This window comes from Mesoplodon densirostris, chromosome 3, assembly GCF_025265405.1.
Source record: "Mesoplodon densirostris isolate mMesDen1 chromosome 3, mMesDen1 primary haplotype, whole genome shotgun sequence".
Taxonomy (NCBI): Eukaryota; Metazoa; Chordata; class Mammalia; order Artiodactyla; family Ziphiidae; genus Mesoplodon; species Mesoplodon densirostris.
In genome coordinates this window covers 145,596,237-145,617,548 of record NC_082663.1, presented here as the reverse complement: position 1 = coordinate 145,617,548, position 21,312 = coordinate 145,596,237, and the positions used below count along the sequence as shown (strand labels likewise).

The window sequence follows — 21,312 nt, the reverse complement described above, 5'->3', positions numbered from 1 at the left end:
TACTTACTGGATGACTGGTTAATACAAAAAGATGCAACTCAGGAGCAGCCAGATGGAAGAGCTGAATAGGGCGAGGTGCGTGGGAAGCAGTGCAGGGCTTCCGTGCCGTTTTCGGGGGCACCAACCTCCCAGCACCTCCACGTGCTCATCAGCCTGGAAGCTCTCCTGAACCCTGTCCTGTTGGGGTTTTTTGGAGGCTGAGGAGGGGGGACTGAAAGTTCCACCCTCTAATTACTTGGTTGGTCCCCACATGGCTTTCTAAGTCCTATATCCTGGGGTGGTTGAAGGGGGCTTCACATGAATCATAAAAGACACCTTTTATGATCGCTCTTCTCACTTGGGAAACTCCAAGAGTTTTAGGAGCTCTGTGCCAGGAACAGGGACCAAATAACATACGTATTATAGATCACGGTATTACCACCCCCCTTCCTCTCTGCTTTCCCACATGCTGTTTCCTCTCGCTGGAGCATTTGTTCCCAATCTCTTTCCCTGGCTGGTCAGGTGCCATCTCTAGCCTCCCACAGTGCCCCTGTGCCCCTGGCCTCAATGCCCATCACCTGGGGATCCTTGTCACTCTGGCCGCCCGGCTCTCCTCACCCACTCTGGGATGGGGAGGGTGTCTCCTTTCACGCCACTACTGGCTTTGTAATAAAGTTTTATTGGCACATAGCCATGTTCCTTTACATATTTTGTGCGGTGGAGTTGAGTCACAGTAGCAGAGATTAAATGGCCTGAAAAGCCGAAAGTATCTATTTTCTGGTCCTTTACAGATAGAAGCCCAGAGAGGTGGTGCACACACTGGCTAGGAGCACAGACCTGGAGCCAGTCGGCTCAGCCCCTCGCCCTGTGACCTTGAGCGAGATACCTAACCTGTCTGAGCCCCCTTTTCTCATCGGAGCCAGTGGGGGTGGTAGCAGTAGATACAGGGGTGCTGTGAGGGGGTCCGTGGATAGCGCAGGAACAGAGCCTGGCACCTGGGAAGTTATTAGTCACAGTCTGACCTCCCAGCCCCATCGTGGTCTCAGCAGTGTGTGAGTGGGTGGATGCTGGGCCACGCTGCCTGTGGAAGCTCGGTGTTTGTGACTTGGCTATTCAGGGGCCTTGCTCCCCAGGGAGCAAGACAGGTCGGGTGGTTTTCCTAGCTCCCCCCGCTGTACCCCGAGCGCTGCATTGCCTGTGGATTTGTCCCTGGCGATTCCGGCCCCTCGTCCCCTGGCCCCAGAGCCTGGGCGGGACAGACTTTGCAGTGTGGTGGCTGGGAGGCCAGCCCGGGGTGGCAGGCCGGGTCCAGGAGCAGGGTGGACACGTTTGTGATGGCTGCGGCATGACTAATACTCCTTGGGCTGAGTTCGTTTCCCGTTCAGAGCCCTTCTTGGGTGAGCCTCTGCGGAGCCTGTTCACCGCTCAGCCCTCCCGTCCCATCACTGCAGGGAAGAGGGACACCGGCTCGGCCCGACCTGGCTGCGGGGGGAACCCAGCACAGTCTCCTGGCCTGCAGCCCCCTTTGTGGTCGCCCCCAGTTAGAACGACACGGCAGTCTGCCAGCCCCTCTCCCGCTTCCTGTCCCCACCTCTCTGGGCTGCGTACATGCAACAGCCCCCGAATGTGCCAGCTGGTGTGACCAGGGTGGCGCTTTCTGGCTTCGTTTCTGGAGGCAGGGCACAGCGACCAGTTCTGCCTCTTGCACCGCTTGCCCACTGCTGGGTCCAGGGCCTGTGGGCTCCGGTCCCCTTTCCTGGGGGGAGAAGCCCTCTCCCAGGAACCCCTCCCCCGGGGCCCAGGAGGCAGGCTGCACCACCTGGCTGGGATAGGCCCAGCGCCACCACCTCTGCCCACTGTCCTGGGGGCCCCCTCCCAATGAGGGTGGGGAGGGGAACGGCGATCGACTGAAGGTGCGGAGCCCTGCCCGCTGGGGACGGGGGCGCTGAGCGTGGCCACGGGAAGGGGCTGGGGAGGGGAGGCCCGTGACTGCCAGTCCGAGAGCTTGGACTTCTCCTGAGACTTTAAAAGAGGTAGGAGCCTGGTCCGGCTTTTTAAACATTTTTTTTTGGTTTGTCATATATTTACCTAACATCTCCTGTGTGCCAGGGACTGGCCTGTGGGTGTATAGCTGTGACTTATACAAAATGCTGGCACCATGGGCTTTGGTGGTCCCACCTGTGATGGGACAGCGCAGGTTGCCCTTAGCCCTGGCTTCCCTGGCCTGAGCCTCTGGATGCGGCCAAGCTTCCCTTAGCCACAGGTCCTTGTGGTCACCTGCCTGGCGCCAGGTTGCAGGGGCTGCCTAGGGCAGCCGGTCGGGTTGCCAGGCTGCTTTGTAAACAGGCCCTCCCTGGTCTGCTCGCTGCCACACAGGCGTAGATGACAGATCGGCTTTATTTTCTGCCCCAGGAGTGGGCATGGGTACCACGTCAAGGTTTCGGGTCCCTTCCTGAGACCCATTTATAGCTGGACTTGGGAGCACCTTGTGGGTGCGGCGTGGCTGTGAGCCTGGGGCTGGCCTCCCAATCCGCTCTTCCCTCCTGCCCGCTGTCAGGAGGCTGCCTGTGCCCTGCTCCCCCCTCCCTCCAGGAGGTGGCACCTGGCTCCAGAGGTGGGAGGTCATCTGGCAGAAACCCAGGCTGTGGCCCCAGGAGCCTCCTCCAGGCGGTGGCCCAGGCTTAGGGCTCAGACTAAACAAGGGGAGAGCAAGGGGCCCAGTGGACACCCATAGGCCCTTCATATCCAGATTCACCCATTGGGAACATTTTTCTTTGTCTATTGAGATAAAATTCACATGGCATAAAACAGTTGAGTGGTATTTAGTGTACTCACAGTATCAGGTAACCATCACCTCTATTTCCAAAATATTTTCATCATCCAAAGAGAAAACCTTGTTTCCACTAAGCAGTCATTCCCCATTCTCCCACCCTCAGCCCCTGGCAACCACGAATTTTGCTTTCAGTCTCTATGAATTTACTGGTTCTGGATGTTCCATATATATGGGATCATATACCTGTGAGCTTTTATGTCTGGCTTCTGTCACTCAGCATGATGTTTCTGAGGCTCATCTGTGGGTTGGGACTTTATTTCTTTTTATGGCTGAGTGATATTCCATTGTATGGATGGACCACATTTTTTTTATCCAGTCATCAGTTGATGGACATCTGAGTTGTTTCTACTTTTTGGCTGTTTTGAATAGTAACACTTTGAATATTTGCATCAAGTATTCATTTGAATACCAGCTTTCAATTCTTTGGGGTGTATACCTACGAGTGGGATCGCTGAGTCAGATGGTAATTCTGTGCGGCTGTACCATTTTAAGTTCCCACCAGCAGGGTCTGAGGGATTCAATTTCTTGCCAACACGTGTTATTTCCCCCTTTTTTGTTTAAAATTACAGCCGTCCTGCTGGGTGTGCAGTGGTATTTAATTGTGATTTTGAGTTGCAGGTCCCTAATGACTAATGATGACGTGCACCTTTTCACATGCTGGTCATTTGTATACCTTTGGAGAAACATCTCTTCAAGTCCTTTGCCCGTTTTTGAATTGGGTTATATTTTTGTTGTTAAGAGTTCTTTTTTTTTTTTTTTTTTTGCGGTACGTGGGCCTCTCACTGATGTGGCCTCTCCTGTTGCGGAGCACAGGCTCTGGACGCGCAGGCCCAGCGGCCATGGCTCACGGGCCCAGCCACTCCGTGGCATGTGGGATTCTCCCGGACCGGGGCACGAACCCGTGTCCCCTGCATTGGCAGGCGGACTCCCAACCACTGCGCCACCAGGGAAGCCCAAGAGTTCTTTATATATTCTGGACAATAGATCCTTATCAGATATATGATTTGTAAATATCTTCTTCCATTCTGTAAGTTGTCATCTCGCTTTTTTGATACTGTCCTTTGATGCAAAAAGTTTATTTAAAAAAAAAATTTTTTTTTTGGCCGTGCCGCATGGCTCTCGGGATCTTAGTTCCCCAACCAGGGAGCGAACCTGGGCCCCTGGCAGTGAAAGCACCGAGTCCTAACCACTGGACCGCCAGGGAATTCCCCAAAAAGTTTATAATTTTGATGAAGTCCAGTTTATGTAGTTTTTCTTTTGATACTCTTGCTTTTGGTGTCATATCTAGGAATCCATTGCCAAATCCAAGGTCTCAGAGATTTACCCCTCTGTTTTCTCCTAGGAGTTTTATAGTTTTCACTCTTATGTTTAGGTCATTGATTAATTTGTGTCAGGTTTTATATATGGTGTGAGGGTAGGAGTCCAGCTTCATTCTCTTGTACAGGGAGACCCAGTTGTCCCAGCACCATTTGTTGAAGAGACTATTTTCTGCCCCTTGAATGTTCTCGGGACCCTTGTTAAAAATCAGTGGGCTATACGGGACTTACCTGGCGGTCCAGTGGTTAAGAATCTGTGCTTCCAAGACAGGGGGCATGGGTTCGATCCCTGGTCAGGGAACGAAGATCCCACATGCTGTGAGGCATGGCCAAAAAATAAAAAACAAACAAACAAACAAATCAATTGACTATAAACATAGGGTTTATTCTGGACTCTAATTCTATTGATGTGTATGTCTCTCCATTTGCCAAAACTATTCTGTTTTGATTACCATACCTTCGTAGTGCGTTTTGAAATCGGGGAGTGTGAGTCTTCCAGCTTTGGTTTTTTTTTTTTCAAGATTGTTTTGGCTATTATGAGGGCGATTGGGAACACTTTGCACATTTGTACTCATGCTTCTCTCTATAAATATATTTTGTCGTTGTTGTTGATTTGGTGAACCACTTGAAAGCAAGTTGCAGACATCACAGGAATTCACTTTCCTTCCATATGTATCTTACAATAATAAGAACATTCTTCTGCAGAATAATGCTCCTGTCACATCTAGATCATTTGAAGTTATGTCTCTTGCAGTCCACACATTTCCCCACTTGTCCTTTGTAGCTGTTGAACGGTGTTCATTAGGCGGCAGTCCTGGACCACGCCTGGCATTTGATGGTCACGTCTCTTTAGCCTCCTTCACTCTGGAATACTTCCCAGCAATTTTTGCCTTTCCTGACTTTGGCCATTTTGAGGCAACCAGGGAGGTTGTCTTGCAGACTGCCCTGTGACCTGGCACTGTCTGTTGTCCCCTCGTGATGGGACCAGGGTGTCTGTCCCGCTGCCCCACATCCGGGCTACAGCATCGGGTCGGTTTGTCTCCTGGTGATGCCGTGTCTCACCGTTCGGCTGAGGTGGGGTGCCCCATGCTTGCTGAGTGAATGACTAGTAACAGTAGTAGTGGCGGGCGTGGGGATGCAGCGCTTCCTGTATGTGTGTTGGGCCCGACCCCTGCCCCACCGTTAGTCCCGCTTGACAGATGAGAAAACTGAGGACTCAGACCTGCCCTGGTGACACACTAAGTGGAGTAGGCGGGGCGTGAACACAGGCCGTCTGGGTCCTGTGGCCACACTCACAGTACATGCAAGAAGGAAGGGGCTCAGCGGGAGGAAGCAGAGGCGCCACTGGCATTTCTTTCTTGACCCCCGCCCACCCCTGCTCAGCTCTGAAGGCTGACGACGCCCCCGTGTGACACGGAGGGGCTGCTGGCTGAAGGCCCGACTCCCTCAGCTGGGCCTGAGCTGCCCGCTGGGTTCCCGTGACCCTCTGACCCTGCCAGACTTGCCCTTCTCTCCCCTGTGTCTTCCCACCTCAGTGCCCAGGAGCGACATGGGGTCTGGCACCAGCAGGTGCTCCGTGAGGGAACGTCCTGGCACAGGTGCCCCCCTGGGCCCCCCAGTGCCCGGCAACTCCCCATCCCCCCACCTCAGCCCTGGTTGCCCTGTGGACAACTGTCCTCTCCTGCTGGACAGACTGCATCCTGTATCCCCACTGGGGATGCTGATCAGCCACCGCCTCGTCCTCAGCGTAGGCTGGGCAGGCAGAGCACATGGCAGCGCTTGTGGGGCAGGTGTTTTGGCACCCTGGAAGAATCTGGGGTGCCATGGGTGGGGGGAAGGTGGCCCCGGGACCTGGCGGCTCACGCCCGCCTCCCTCCTCTCGCAGATGAAGACGTCTGTGTGTTCAAGTGCTCGGTGTCCCGGGAGACGGAGTGCAGCCGTGTGGGCAAGCAGTCCTTCATCATCACCCTGGGCTGCAACAGCGTCCTCATCCAGTTCGCCACGCCCAGCGGTACGTCTCCCTTCTGTCCCAGCAGCACACGGAGCGCCCAGAGCCAGGGGGCTTAGGCTCTCAGCCGTGGCGGGCGGGGGGCCTAGAGCCTGGGAAAATCATAGCCCATTCATCTGACCCAGCGAATGCCCCACCAACATCAGAAATATTCCCAAATAGAAATATGTCCACGGTAAGAGTACGTGCTCGCTGCCTGGACACTCTGCCCCAGACCTCGCCGGCTCCTTTGGGTCCTTCTGGGCTCTGCTTATATGTCCCCTCCTCTGAGAGGCCTGTCCTGACCTGCCCACACCCCAGGCCTCTTGGAGGAGCCGGTCAGATGGGGGTCAGGGGCCCAGCCCTCCCGCAGCAGTGGATGGGGGTGAGACAAGGTCCTGAGGTTGGCAGAGGCTTTGTTCCGAGTGCAGAGGACTCTGGAGGGTTCTAAGTAGACCCATCTGGGGGACACACGAGCAGGGACGGCAGAGCCCCAGGCGAGTGCTGCTGGTGACGCTGGGTGGGGGTCAGCAGTGGAGGTGGTGAGCCGCCCTGGGCTGGAGACCCCTAGAAGGGTCCAGCAACCGGGCTTGGTCCCTGCAGAACCGAAGTCAGTGGGCCTGGTGGTCGTCACAGGGGCTGGGGCAGGAGAGCCCAGGATGGAGAGACCGCCTGCCCACGGCTGCCCCCAGCTTCCCCAGAGCCCTCTTACTTGCCTCAGTGCCCCTGATGGAGAGAGGAGGCTCCCCCAACCCAGACCCTCAGGACTACCCCCCTCAAGTGGCCTGGCTTCAGAGCTGAGAGAAGGCCGGGCTGGGAGAAAGCAGCCAGGTGGCTGACCACCTCCCGCCAGAAGCTCCACATTCCGTTTCCTTCTTTATCCAAAATCAATCCCAATTCAATGTTTAAAAAAATAAGTTACAGAAACACCACCAGGGTTATCATTAAGAGTTGATGTTTTAGATCCGCCTAGTCTTTTTCTGCTTCATGGATAGTCATATTCTGATTTTTTTCCTTTCAGTCTTATCAGTTTCTTAAATTGTGGTCAAGTACACATAGCAACAATTCTGCCATGTTAATAACCCTTTTTGAGTGTACATTTCAGTAGTATTAAGTATATTCATTGTGCAACCATTGTGCACATTGTGCAACCATCACCACCATCCAGCTCCAGAACTGTTTTATCTTCCCAAACTGTATATTTTTAAGATATTGTCTTTTAGGTGGGTTTTTTTTTTTTAATTTATTTTTGGCTGCATTGGGTCTTCATTGCTTCACGTGGGCTTTCTCTAGTTGTGGTGACCGGGGGCTGCTCTTCGTTGAGGTGCGCGGGCTTCTCAATGCGGTGGTTTCTCTTGTTGCAGAGCACGGGCTCTAGGTGTGAGGGCTCAGTAGTTGTGGCGTGCAGGCTCAGTAGTTGTGGCGCATGGGCTTAGTCGCTCCACGGCACGTGGGATCTCCTGGATCAGGGATCGAACCTGTGTCCCCTGCGTTGCAGGTGGATTCTTAACTACTGCGCCACCAGGGAAGTCCTGTCTTTTAGTTAATTGTGTTAAAATACGCCTAACATAAAATTTACCATCAACCATTTTCAAGTGTCCAGGTTCCAGAGGTATTAAAGCACATTCATGTTGTTTTGCAACCATCTCCACCATCACCCATTTTCATCTTCCTAAACTGAAACTCTGTTCCCATTAAACACTAACTCCCCCTCCCCCACCCCCTCCCCTCCAGCCCCTGGCCCCCACCGTCCTATCTGTCTTCATGATTTTGTTTTGCTTCTTTTTCTTGATGCAATTTAGTGGTCTGTGTTAATAAACATAGTTCATTTGCCACGTAACATCTGGTCCTGCAGACCCCTGGTGACTGGTTCTGTCATGTGCTTCTCAGTGTCCACTGGGGTCCATCCAGTCCCCTCTGACCGGACACTGGGGTGGTGTCCCTGTGTCCACTTGCCACCCACAGACACTGCCGTGAGCTGTGGGTGGACCCATGGGTATCTGCTGGGGTGAGTCCCAGAGACTTGATGCCCAGGTCATCCTTTGAAGGCTTTGGCCAAGCTGCCCTTCGGCGAAGCAGCGCCAACCGCGTGGAGCACGCTTGTCCCTGACACCTGCCTTCTCCCGTGCCAGTCACCAAGAGACAGGCTTGGCTGCCCTTCTTCTTAAGCTTCAACATTTGTGTGTATGTGTGTGTGTGGGGGGGGTTTTCAGATCACTCGTGCTCAAGGTAGAAAAGTCGGGGTGCACGCCTAGACAGAGCCCGCCACCCCTGAGCCGGCCACACGTGACCTGGCTTCCCCCTTCCAGATTTCTGTTCCTTCTATAACATCCTGAAAACCTGCCGGGGCCACACCCTGGAGCGGTCGGTGTTCAGTGAGCGCACGGAGGAGTCCTCTGCTGTGCAGTATTTCCAGGTGGGTACATACTGCCTGGGCCAGGCTGCTGCCCCCGGTGGCCCCCAGAGGCCGTGCGGCACAGGGCAGGCCCACCCGGGTTCATGTCCTGGCTCTGCCCCTTACTCGCTGAGTGACCTTGGGCAGGTTTCCTCCGCTTGCTGGGCCTCAGTTTCCTCATCTGTGAAACAGAGATGCCAGTGCCTGCCTACAAGGGTTGCTGGAAAGATTTGAGTGCAGGTGAAGCTCAGGTCCACAGGCATTTTGAGTAATGATAGCATAGTTACAGTGTCCTGAACACGTAGGGCATGCCAGCCACTGGCCCCAACGCTTTGACACGTGCAGAAGCACTTGAACCCTCCCAACAACTCTAGGAGGTAAGTACTATTGTTGTCCCCATTTTACAGATGAGAAAACTGAGGCTCAGAGAGGTTAAGTGACTTGCTCCAAGTCACACAGCTATTATGCAACAGAGCCAAGATGGGAAGCCAGGTCTGCCTGATGCCAAAGCCTGTGCCCCTGCCCAGGTGCCACGCTGCCTCCCGATCGCCTGTTGTCTTACAAAGAGACCCCACAGCACCTCACCTGCCTGGCGCTCTGAGTTCTAGGGTTCTGTTTGATCCACTTCTCCACTTCTTTGGGGCCCCTAAGATGGGGCAGGTGGCCCTTGATCCCAGAACCCTGCGTGTGGCATATCCTGAGTTCTCCTGGGTGGCTTCCAGGACCAGGTATCAACCAACTGTGTCCTTTGGCCACGGTGACGGTGGTGGTATCCTCCCTGGGGGCTGCCTCTAGCTTCCAGCTCCCTCTGCTGGAGCAGGTAGCCGGGGAGTCCAGGCCAGCAGAGGGGGTGTGGCCTCCCCAGGGAGATCTCTGCCCGAAGTGGACCTCCTCTGTCACAGGGTCGGCCAGGGCCTCGGCCATCTGTCTGCTGCGTGCCCTGTGCCATTGGCATGTCTCTGTTCCAGTTTTATGGCTACCTGTCCCAGCAGCAGAACATGATGCAGGACTACGTGCGGACAGGCACCTACCAGCGCGCGATCCTGCAGAACCACACGGACTTCAAGGACAAGGTGAGCAGGGCCGGCTGCATCCACCCTGCTGCCTTCCTCCCTCTCCCTCAGGCTCCGTGCCCGCCTCACTGGTTCAGTAGCCTCTATTTTTTTTTTCCCTTTGTTCATTGATTTTATCTTTAATTTTTTCAGATTGCAAAAGCAAAATCTACTTTTTGTAGAAGCCCAGTGTGTATCAGATGGGCATGAAAGGCCTCTGTCATTTCCCTCCAGAATGACCACTGCCAACAGTAAAGCTCTCTTCTTCCAAAATTTTCCCCATGCGTATACCAGCATATATATTTTAGGGTTATAATCTTTTTAAAATACAGATATACAAAATAGGACTGTATTCTACATTCGCTTCCTGCAAAATACTTTTCCCCCACTTAATGTTGTGTCTTGGCATGTACTGTTAAGTTACGTGGATGTAGTGTAATCTAAGTCACTTCCCTAGGTCCTTTTAAAATCTTTTTACTGTTACCAAGTAGTGAGCAGTTGACCCTTGAACAGCATGGGTTTGAACTGCACTGGTCCACTTATATGCAGACTGTTTTCAATAGATATGAGCAACTGTGTTACACGATCCACACTTGGTTGAATCTACGGCTGCAGACCTGTAGATATGGCGGGCCAACTGTATGGTTATACTCGGATTTTCTACTGGGTGGTGGGGTTGGCCTCGTCCCTGACTCCCGCATTGTTCAAGGATCAGCTATATACTCGTGATTAAAAAGAGACCAGCGTATATATATTCGGAGGTGAAATTTTATTCTGTTCTCTTCCCATGGCCTAGAGTTTGTTTTTCCTTTTTAACCACATGAAAGCTTGTGGTTTTCTTGACATATCTAGGGGACTCTCCACATGATCCACGTGGATCTATGTCATCCGGCGCCTTGGTGATGCCCTCCCCCAGCATTGCTGAGAATCCCCTCAGGTGACTGAGCCTCCTGGTCCCAGGGCCTGAGCCCCAGAGGCTGGGAAGGAGTCATCCTCGACACAGCGGCCATCCCTAGGCCCCGGCGGCTGGCATGGGCAGCGTTGGGGCAGTACTTGGGGCCCGGGAAGCCCATGTCCCTTCAGCAAAGCCTCTTCCAGCTCTCCCAGGATGCAGATCCATTTCCTAGTTCATCTAGAGCTCTGAGAGGCACCCGAGGCCCTCCCACCCGACAGCACCAGCGCCCCTGCTGGGCGCTCGCCCTGTGCCCCACCACCGCGCCCAGAGCAGGTCTCTTTTAGCGGGTGCGCACCAGAAACGTTTATCCTGATTCCGCTTGTGCGCGGAAGCAGTCAGACGAATCCAGAGTGTGGGACAGTCTACCACACACTAGCCGGGACTCCTCCCAGAGCCTGTGCTCTGGGGCCCAGCAGCCCTGGAGAGGGCACCCGAGTGGGAGCTTTCCCCGGGCCTCTTCCCAGGTTGTGGGGTTGCCCTGTGGGGCCTGGGGTGGGAGGCTGCCCTCCTCCTGCTGGCTGCGTGGCCCTGGCCAGTCAGCCCTGCGTCTCAGTGGTTCTGCTGCGGGGCTCAGAGGTGTCCTTACCTAGGGAGCACTCATTCCCACGTGCTGCATAGACGGCGCACACCATTCCTTCTTGAATCGGGTCTGAGAGTGTGTACTGGTCTTAACATCCTAGCTGTCCTCAGAAGTCCCACTCTACCACCTTCGGATCCAAACTGCAGGCTCCTGTGGCTCTCAGAAAGCACCCTCGTGGGCAGCTGTCCGTGTAGAGGGGAAGCAAGCCGCAGGGCAGAGAGCGTGCTCCCTGGGTGGGTCTGCGGGGAGGGAGCACCCCGTGACACACACGTGTTTACAATCACGTCACTTTACCACTAATTTGTCCTCACTGCCCCCCCCACCTCAGATTGTTCTTGATGTCGGCTGCGGCTCTGGGATCCTGTCATTTTTCGCCGCCCAGGCTGGAGCGAGGAAGATCTACGCGGTGGAAGCCAGCACCATGGCCCAGCACGCCGAGGTCAGTGGCCCTCAGGGGCCCAACCTGTCTCCGTGCCCCAGCTCTGTGCCTGCTCCAGCCTGGGGAAGCCAGCCCTGCTGGAAGCCCCCAGGAGACCTGACCCCTGGGTCCAGGGGAGCCTGGGAATGTCATTCTCTACTTTGGTCTCTTGTCCCTGAAACTGAGTGGTTTCAGGGGGAGGGGCTTGCTGGGCCTGAGGTAGTCTCCCTTCCATGACGGATGGTGGCCCACCGGGTTCAGGGGTGATTTGGGTCTTCAGGGGCTTGATGGACTGGTGCTTCAGGGGCTGGACTGTGCAGTCACACAGACCAGTGTGGGATCTCGGCCCGGGGCAAGCCGCCCACCTCTCTGAGCCCCACTTGAGAGGTGGATGACAACAGGATTTCCTTTTGTCAGTTGATGCTTTTTTGGCACTGAAGCCCTCATCCACAAAGTTTAAAACCTAAAAGCTACAAAGGTAAACAGTGAGGATGCTTCCCTCCCCGACCCCTGGCTCCCAACCACCTAGATCCCCCCAGCTGGAGGGAGAGAGACGTATGTAGAAGCTCCCCAGAGCCGCTCCATGAACCCCCACGGGCTTCTCCACCCGCCAGCTCCCACACGAACGTACACACCACCGTCTTGCACCTGGCTCTGCTCTCTTTACGATACATCTGGGATATGTCTGTGTCATCATGTAAAGAGTTTCCTCACTCTTTCTAGTGGCTGCAGAGCATCCCTTTGCCTGGACGGACCATTGTGTGTTGAGACACAGGCTGTAATGGACACTGAGGCTGCTTCTCAGTCTGTAGCACAAACGCTGCACCGAATCCCCTGTACACGTGTCCCCTCTCCATCTGAGGTTACGTCTGTAGGGCAGATTCCTAGCACTGGAATCGCTGGGTCAGAAGGTGTGTCCAGGTTTAGCTTCGGCGGCTGTAGCAAGGCCTACTTGTCCTCGTCCCCAAGGTGGCATCAGGAGGCTGCGGAGCTGCAGGAGGGGTGACCCAACAGGGAGGCAGAGGGGAATCTGGTGGCCGAGTGTGGACGGAGGCCCTCCCCCGCGAGGACCCCCGTGACCCCTGTGGCTCGCCCGCCCTCAGGTCTTGGTGAAAAGTAACAACCTCACGGACCGCATCGTGGTCATCCCCGGGAAGGTGGAGGAGGTCTCACTCCCCGAGCAGGTAGACATCATCATCTCGGAGCCCATGGGCTACATGCTCTTCAACGAGCGCATGCTCGAGAGCTACCTCCACGCCAAGAAGTACCTGAGGCCCGGGGGTGAGTGTCCCTGCCGGCGCGGGCCACTGCCTGGGTGGGTGTTCCCTGGGCCCGAGGCCAGGGGTGCGCCCCCGGGGGCCCCTTCAGAGAGCCCCTGGCTGCCGCTTAGTCAGCACGGGTGTGGTTCAGCTCCCCACTGGCCTGAGCTGGCGGCCTGGGGTACAGAGGGCATCTGGGCCTTCACCCCCACTCCCTACCCGGACCTGACCTCAGCTGGCTGGGCCCCAAACGAGGCCACGTGCCCACTTGCCCGGTCTGCTCGGTCAGGGTACGGAGGGGCTCCCCTCAGGCCCGCGGAGAGCCACTGGGCTGCCCCTGGCATCTCATGGCCCATGGGGGACAGTGTCTGGCTGGGCTGTGGTTGGAGCAGGACATGTTCTGTGGCCGGCACCTTCCTCGAGGAACTGCCCTGTCGTCTTCATTCCTAGCGTTGTAGACTTTGCCCTCAGCCTGACAGACTCCTGCGCTCATCACCATGGGGTGGGGTTGTGTGTGTGTGTGTATGTGTGTATATGTGTGTATGTGTGTATGTGTGTGTTTGTGAGTGGGATGGGGGTTCTTGTGCATTGGGGGGCAGCTGATGGCTGTGGTCTCCTGTCCGTGTCACTACCTGCCTGTCTGTGCTCTGGGGTCATTGGGTCACTGTTGACACCTGCTCATCTGTGTCACTGGTGGTCTGGTCTGTGCGTGGCCCTGAACATCTGCCAATGTGTCCATTTCTCTGCTCAGTTCTGGGCACGTTCTGAGTATTTCTGTACAGGAAAGGGGCTGTGTGTGTGTGTGCGTGTGGTACAAGACGACCCCCGCCAGGGCAGAGCACGGGAGGTCCGTGCACTTGCGGCCTCGTGGAGGGCAGGGGAGGAGTTGGTCTGTGGGGAAGGACCTGCCTCAAGCTCCACTCCGAGAGATGGGAGGTAGGAGGTGGATGCCATTCCCCACAGCTCTGTCCTGCGATCCAGGTGTGTGGGAAGCCAGGCTGCCCCAAGGCTTGTCCTAGACCTGCTCTCATGCTCTGCCCTGTTGATGGGCCAAGCTAGCCGGGGCGGGGGGGGTGGGAATTGGGGGTGGTGGTGAGCAGCAGCCCCAGTGGGGTGTGGGCTCCTCCTTATGGGACGGAAGGACAGACAGGAGTCAGGCTCCAGTGGGCAGCTGCACACTCACCCCACTGGTCAAGCAGCCTGTCCGGGATGAGGCCTGGGGCTAACCTCTTCCCCTTCAGCCTGCATGAGTGTGGCTTCATTCCATCTCAGGAAGCTCTTTCGGGGGATTAAGGGAACCCTCCCCGCAGCTGCACAGTTTTAGGTGCCTTCAGGGCTAGGGGCACTTTTCCATGATGCTCCGGGGGCTGATGGGCTCCTCCTGGGAAGGGGGCCTGGCTTGTGGCCTCTGGGCCAGTGAGCCTCTCCCTTCCCCACCCCAGTGGCTACAGCTGAAGGAAGGCTTGAGAAGGCACCTCAGGGACTCTTCCCTGGAATAAGAGGGAGGGAGGGAGGCCCACATCTGGAGGCCAGGTGACTTGGGGCCCTAGACTCTCGAAGTAAGCGGGGCCTCCTGAGCCCTGGCTCTCCTTTCTACTGGCTCCGGCTCATCTGTCTGTTCCTTGAGTCCCCCTCCCATTTCAGGCCATGCAAATGGTCCACCCTGCCTGCCAGAGCCTGGGCAGTCCTGTGGTGGGGATTCAGCTGGGGCCCGTGATGCCATAGCCTGGGGCTCACCCTTGCTCTGTCCACAGCACTTTCCTTTGCTTTCCCTGCTGCACGCCTTTCCGAGAGACACTGGCTGGCTGATGGAGCAGGGCCCCTGGGGGCCTGGCCGCACCCCAGGCACTGCTTACTTACCCCTGAGGCTCTGGCAGGTGCTTTCCTGTCTCCCAGCCCTTGTAATGGGACTTGAGGCCAGGCCCTCCTGCCTCCCTGGCTAGCTGTACAGGTTTAGTAAGGAGGTGTATGTCAAGTATTCAGTGGCCACTGGCAGAGTAGGTGCTCAGTATCTCTTCATTACATGAGTGCATGAATGAGTGAATGATGAGTGAGAGGCTGGGAAGGCCCAGAGCTGGGGTCCTGGGGCCCTTTGGAGCCTCTGCCAGGTCCTGCTGGATGTCCCACCCTGATGCCAGCACCCCTCCCTGCCCCCACTCCCAGGAAACATGTTCCCCACCATTGGTGATGTCCACCTCGCACCCTTCACGGATGAACAGCTCTACATGGAGCAGTTCACCAAGGCCAACTTCTGGTGAGTGTGCCCCTGGGTGTCCTGCCTTCTCAGGGATGGCCCCACCTTTCTCTTATTCCTTATCCTTAGTAGGACCTAAAAGACTTGGGCTGGATGAGGGCCAGCTGGGAGAGAAGGCAGGCTGCCCCAACTGTGTCCTGCTGCTGGTGACCTTGCCATGGGGGGCTGGGGCTTTCTGCAGGTACCAGCCATCCTTCCATGGAGTGGACCTGTCAGCTCTCCGAGGTGCTGCGGTGGACGAGTATTTCCGGCAGCCTGTGGTGGTGAGTGGGGGCACCCAGGGCACTCACTACCACAGTAGCACTGGGCATGGCCCTCCTCTGGGGTGACAGGAGAGGGGCATGGGCTTTCCTGTAAGGCCTTATGCAAGCTGTGCAGTACTAGGCAGGCCACCGTTGCTCTCTGAGCTTCTGCCCCTGCACGGAGCTCTCACACAGGGATGTTGGGAATTAAGTAGCAATGCATGTAGAGTGCTTAGCGCATAGTAAGCATGCAGTAACATGTTTACTGTCATTAGATAAATTGATCCTTGGTGAACTGATTTTATTTAATTGATTTTAATTATTGAGATTTTTGAACTGCTGTATAGACCCATGGTTCAAAAATCAAAGAAGTATAAAAGTGGAAAACCTCCCTACTTCCATTTCCAGCCACACAGTTCTTTTTCCTATAGACAAACAGTCTTTGTTGTGTATTTTTCTAGGAGTCTTATATCTAAATGTGTGTATACAAATATACATATTTTAACCTTTTTTCCTTTCAAAGTATAGCATAATCAATACATTGTTCTGTCTTAGTTTGTCTGTGTTCAGAGGATATACACTGTATGATTTTGGTCCTTTGATATTTGTTGAGAGCTGCTTTATGCCCAGTATGTGGTCTCTCTTGGTTTATGTTCCCTCTGTACTTGAGAAAAATGTATACCAATCACTTGTTGTGTACATTGTTATATTAATATCAGTTTGGTCACATTTGTTAATCATGTTGGTCAAGTCATCTCTATCTCTGTTTTTTTTGGTCTGCTTTTCCTATCTATTACTGATTGTAGATTTATTTTTCCATTTAGTTCTGATAGTTTTTGCCTTATTTTTTTTGACATTACTGTTATTAGGTGCATACAGGTTTAGGATTATTTTTATATCTTCCTGTTGGATTGATCCTTTTGTCACTATAACAAGTGTCTTTTCTTATCTCTAGTAGTACTTCTTGCCTTACAGTCTTTTTTTTTAAAATTTATTTATTTATGGCTGCATTGGGTCTTTGTTGCTGCACGCGGCTTTCTCTAGTTGCAGTGAGCGGGAGCTACTCTTTGTTGCGGTGCGTGGGCTTCTCATTGCGGTGGCTTCTCTTGTTGCAGAGCACGGGCTCTAGAGCGCATGGGCTCAGTAGTTGTGGTGCACGGGCTTAGTTGCTCTGCGGCATGTGGGGTCTTCCCGGCCCAGGGCTTGAACCCGTGTCTGCTGCACTGGCAGGCAGATTCTTAACCACCGCACCACCACAGAAGTCCTTACAGTCTATTTTTTTCTGACAATAGTTTAACTACTCAGGCTTTCTTTGGTTAATCTTTATAGGATACATACTTTTCATCCTTCTTCTTTCAGCCTTTTTATAACCTTATTACTTAAGATTTACCTCATGTAAATATCATATATTTGGGTTTTGTTTTTAACCAGATTGACAGATTTTTGTCTTTTAATTAGAATATTTAGACCATTTATATTTAATGTGACTACAGGTCTTTATGGCTATAAATCTATCATTTTAGTATTTTTCTATTTATCCTATTGTTTCTTTTTAACTCTTGCTTTTTTTTGTTTTAATAAGGTATATATTATTTTTCCCCCTCTTGATTGTCTTTCACTAGTTTTGGGAGACTCTAGGGCAGCATCTCTCTCTCTTTTTTTTAAATTATTTATTTATTTTTGGTTACGTTGGATCTTTGTTGCTGCGCGCGGGCTTTCTGTAGTTGCAGCGAGCGGGGGCTACCCTTCATTGCGGTGTGCTGGCTTCTCTCGTTGCAGAGCATGGGCTCTAGGTGCATGGGGTTTCAGTAGTTGTGGCTCGCGGGCTCAGTAGTTGTGGCGCATGGGCTTAGTTGCTCCGCGGCATGTGGGATCTTCCCGGACCAGGGCTCGAACCCATGTCCCCTGTGTTGGCAGGAGGACTCTTAACCGCTGCGCCACCAGGGAAGCCCAGCATCTCTTTAAACACTACCTCTGCCCCATTCTCTTTCTTCTTTTGGAACTCTGATTATGTGTACATTAGACCTTTTCACCATTTCTCAGATGATTCTTATACTCTTTTCTATACTTTTCTATCCCACTTGCATAATTTTCATGTTTTCTCCTTATCCATCTCCCAGTTCCAATCCTCTCATCACTTTGTCTAATCTGAATTTCTTTTTTGTTTTTGGAAGAAAAAATTTTGTGTGATGAGAACTTTCAGGATTTACTCTCCTAACAACTTGCATGTATAACGTACGGCAGAGTTAATTATATTTATAATGGTGTACACCCCATCCCTAGTACTTACCTTATAACTAGAAGTTTGTAGTTCCTTTTGACTGCCTATCCAACTCCTCCTCCCCCCTTGGTTTTCTAAAATTTCAGTTCTAGTTTCATTTTGCTTATTTTTTTATTATTTCAGTTCTCTGTGAAATTTGTTCACCTTTTTTCCTTAAACATGTTAATTCTAAGTCTCTGATCACTTTTAGTATCTGGATAAGTGGTAAGTGTATTTCTGTTTTTTCTTCTCTTGGTTTTTGGTACTTTGGTTCTGTCTCTTGGTATGCCTGGTCATTGAATGCCAGAATGAAAAATTATAGAGGCTCTGGATGATGTTTTTCTTTCCAAGGATTCGTTTTTGTTCAGGCAAGAAGCCATAATGACAGATTACCTTGCTTGGTCCTATGAGGCATTTAAGACATTTGGAGGTTGCTTTTCAGACTCTGCTTAACTGGCATATCGCCTGGCTTCCCTGTAAGGCAGCGGTTATCAAACATTTTTGTCTCAGGACCCTTTTACATTCTCAAAAATGTAGGATTCCAAAGAAGTTTTGTGTGCATTGTATTGATTGATGTACTGTCAATATCTATTGACATTAAAAACTAAACCCAAGAAATTTTAAAATACACATTAATTTAAGGATAACAATAAAAACCCATTACATGTTAACATAAATAGCATTTTTAAAAAGAAAACTATTTTGCAAAACTTTTCAGCAAGAATTAGCGACATTTTAAATTTGCAAATCTCTTTAATGGCTGGCTTAGCAGAAGACAGTTGGATTCTGCTTCTGCATTCAATCTGTTGTGGTATCACAGGTGAGTGAATGAATGAAAAGGGCAGAAAACAGTGTTATATCGGGAAAATAGTTTTGACCTTGAGGGTGCTCTGGAAGGGACCACATTTTGAGAACCGCTGCTTTAGGGCATAGTCTTCATGGTCTTGGTGAGCCTGGTGGTTCACAGGGCCCCTTGTTCCAGCCTCTGAGCACCAACATAGTGCTGTACCTTTCATTAGCTTTTTAATCTCATAGAAGCAGCTTTCTGCTTGATTTCCCTACCCCCATCCCACATGTAGCTCAGGAATTGGCAAATGCCACAAAGTGAAATCACGTGCAGACTGTCCACCTCGAATTTCCACATTTCCGTTTTCTTTAGCATCTTGGCCCCTTGACTGCTAGCTGCTTTGGTAATCCTGAGCCCCCATTTTGCTTTCCCCACCCAGGGAGGCTGCTGAAAGGCCCCATCCCAAGGGGTAAGGCACAGGCCGAAAAGCATCTCTCCTCTCTCTAGGATCTTGGCCCCAAAGCTGTGGCTGCTGTGGTCGCTCTCCAGTGATTTCAGACAACTGGGGGTTTTTTCCTTTGTTTTTTATTCAGTTTGTATAGTTCTTGGCAGGAGTGTTAGTCTGATAAGAAATCTCCGTCATGGCTGGGAGTGGACGTCAGTGCACAGTTCTCTTTTTTTGTGTGTGTGTGAACTTGTTTAACGGTTTATCTTAGAGATCTTTCCCTATCATAAACAGCCTCTTCATTCTTTTTCATGTACATAATCTTTTATCGTTGGGCCATTACTTGTTTCATTAGATAGTTTCCAGTGGGTTGTTACTATAGGCAATCTGTAACTCCATGTGTAAGTTTGTACATGTGCACATAGATCTGTAGGTTAAAAATCCCAGAAGTGGAACTGCCAAGTCTTTAATGCAGATGAGTGGTTGTCATTTTGCGAGCTGGCACCTAATTGCCCTCCATTGTGTTGTACCAATTCCCCCTCCCTCCAGCATGTCTGAGAAGGGTAAACCGGTTTTAGCTGAATGGTCTAGAAGCCATGGCCAGACTCAGGACTTCACCCCCTGCCTGAAGTCAGGTCACACCTCTGATCTCTCCCAGGACACATTTGACATCCGGATCCTGATGGCCAAGTCTGTCAAGTACACGGTGAACTTCTTAGAAGCCAAAGAAGGAGATTTGCACAGGTACCGGCACCTATGCCCCGTCCTCCTGGGCCTGGCTCCTGCCGGAGGTCAAGGCTGCAGCCAGCTCTCTCAGGCAGAATTCTCCTCCCCAGGGCAGGCGGGCAGGACCCTCGAGACTCAACACCCGGGTACCCCTCTTCTCTCCTGGCAGCCCCTGTTCAGCTTCCCCAGCAATCACTGCCCTTTGCCTTTCAGGATAGAAATCCCATTCAAATTCCACATGCTGCATTCTGGGCTGGTTCACGGTCTGGCCTTCTGGTTTGACGTCGCTTTCATTGGCTCCATGTGAGTGTAACAGGGCAGAGCAGGTGGCCCCTGCCCCTGGCCCCAGGGACTTGCCTGCAGTTGGGAAGCCCAGGCCTGGCTGGCTCAGATGATGAACTGGGGGCTGCGAGGGCAGGACCCGACTCCTCTGGGTTCTACTGTTTCTTCCAAAGGCAGTGGACACTGGCCTTCAAGCAGTAGGCTGTTGTGGCGGGGTGGGTGTCTACCCTGTTCTGAGTGACTGTTCTTCACGGGACCTGACTGTGTCTCTTGGCATGTATGTCAGGGTGAGTGGGTGCCCCATAGCTGTGGGGCTATGTGTTAACTTCCTGGACAGCCAACCTATCTCGGCTCCAGGGCCCCAGGTGAGACCTGGGTGGCGGGGCACAGATGCCTGGGGAGAACTCAGGGTGCACAAGGTGGGGGCCGCAGCCCGGGCAAATATGTGCCTCTTCCTGCTTGGCAGAATGACCGTGTGGCTGTCCACGGCCCCGACGGAGCCCCTGACCCACTGGTACCAGGTCCGGTGCCTGTTCCAGTCACCACTGTTCGCCAAGGCCGGGGACACGCTCTCAGGGACATGTCTGCTTATTGCCAACAAAAGGTGTGAGCTGCTGGCCGGGGCTGGGGGAGGCAGGGGTCCAGTCCATCCACGCAGCCGGCTCATGGCCGGCCCCTCCTGCCTTCTCTACAGACAGAGCTATGATATCAGTATTGTGGCCCAGGTAGACCAGACAGGCTCCAAATCCAGTAACCTCCTGGATCTGAAAAACCCCTTCTTCAGGTAGGATGGGCCCTTGGCCTGCACGCGGTGGGAGGGGGCGTGCCCCTCCTCGCCTGCAGCCCCTCAGCCCTGCCGACCGGTCCGTCTGTGTCGCAGATACACAGGCACGACGCCCTCCCCGCCGCCTGGCTCTCACTACACGTCCCCCTCGGAGAACATGTGGAACACCGGCAGCACCTACAACCTCAGCAGTGGGATGGCCGTGGCTGGTGAGCAGGCCCGCGCGTGGGTGGGGCAGGTGCCAGCGTCACTTCCTGGACACACCTGCCGGTGCTTCCTGAGTAAACGCTGGCAGTTCTGGCCCCTCGAATCCCTGCCCAGGACACTGTCCCCCGCCCCTGACATCTCCCTCCCCGGCACAGGGATGCCGACCGCCTATGACCTGAGCAGTGTTATCGCCGGCGGCTCCAGCGTGGGCCACAACAACCTGATTCCTTTAGGTGAGCGCACAGGGGGTGGGCGCGCTGGGAGCGAGCTCAGGCCTTCGGCCTCACCCCCTCTTCTTCTTCCTGGGGGTTGAGGTCCCCCGTGCCGTTCCTCTCTGCCTCGCTCTGCCAGCACCGCGCCCACCCTCCCCACATCCGAGTGTGAGCACCCACTACGCCAGGCACGTGGGCCGGGTGGGCTGGGGGCGGTGACGCCATCTCCTTTCCTTCCTTCCTTCCTCTTGCTGCGCAGCCAACACGGGGATTGTCAATCACACCCACTCCCGGATGGGCTCCATAATGAGCACGGGGATTGTCCAAGGTAACGCTGGG

At 53.5% G+C, this 21,312-nt stretch overlaps 1 protein-coding gene across 1 annotated transcript in view; it reads left to right on the top strand.

Moving 5' to 3' along the window:
• The window catches only part of CARM1 (coactivator associated arginine methyltransferase 1), a 41,243-nt gene that overhangs the window by 18,263 nt on the left and 1,668 nt on the right, over positions 1-21,312 (top strand). Inside the window, 14 exon segments of the mRNA XM_060094125.1 lie at positions 6,014-6,139; positions 8,425-8,531; positions 9,479-9,583; positions 11,426-11,536; positions 12,619-12,796; positions 14,938-15,028; positions 15,210-15,291; positions 19,421-19,506; positions 19,702-19,791; positions 20,237-20,374; positions 20,465-20,554; positions 20,651-20,763; positions 20,917-20,994; positions 21,233-21,310. Coding sequence (XP_059950108.1) covers positions 6,014-6,139; positions 8,425-8,531; positions 9,479-9,583; positions 11,426-11,536; positions 12,619-12,796; positions 14,938-15,028; positions 15,210-15,291; positions 19,421-19,506; positions 19,702-19,791; positions 20,237-20,374; positions 20,465-20,554; positions 20,651-20,763; positions 20,917-20,994; positions 21,233-21,310 — 1,473 coding nt within the window.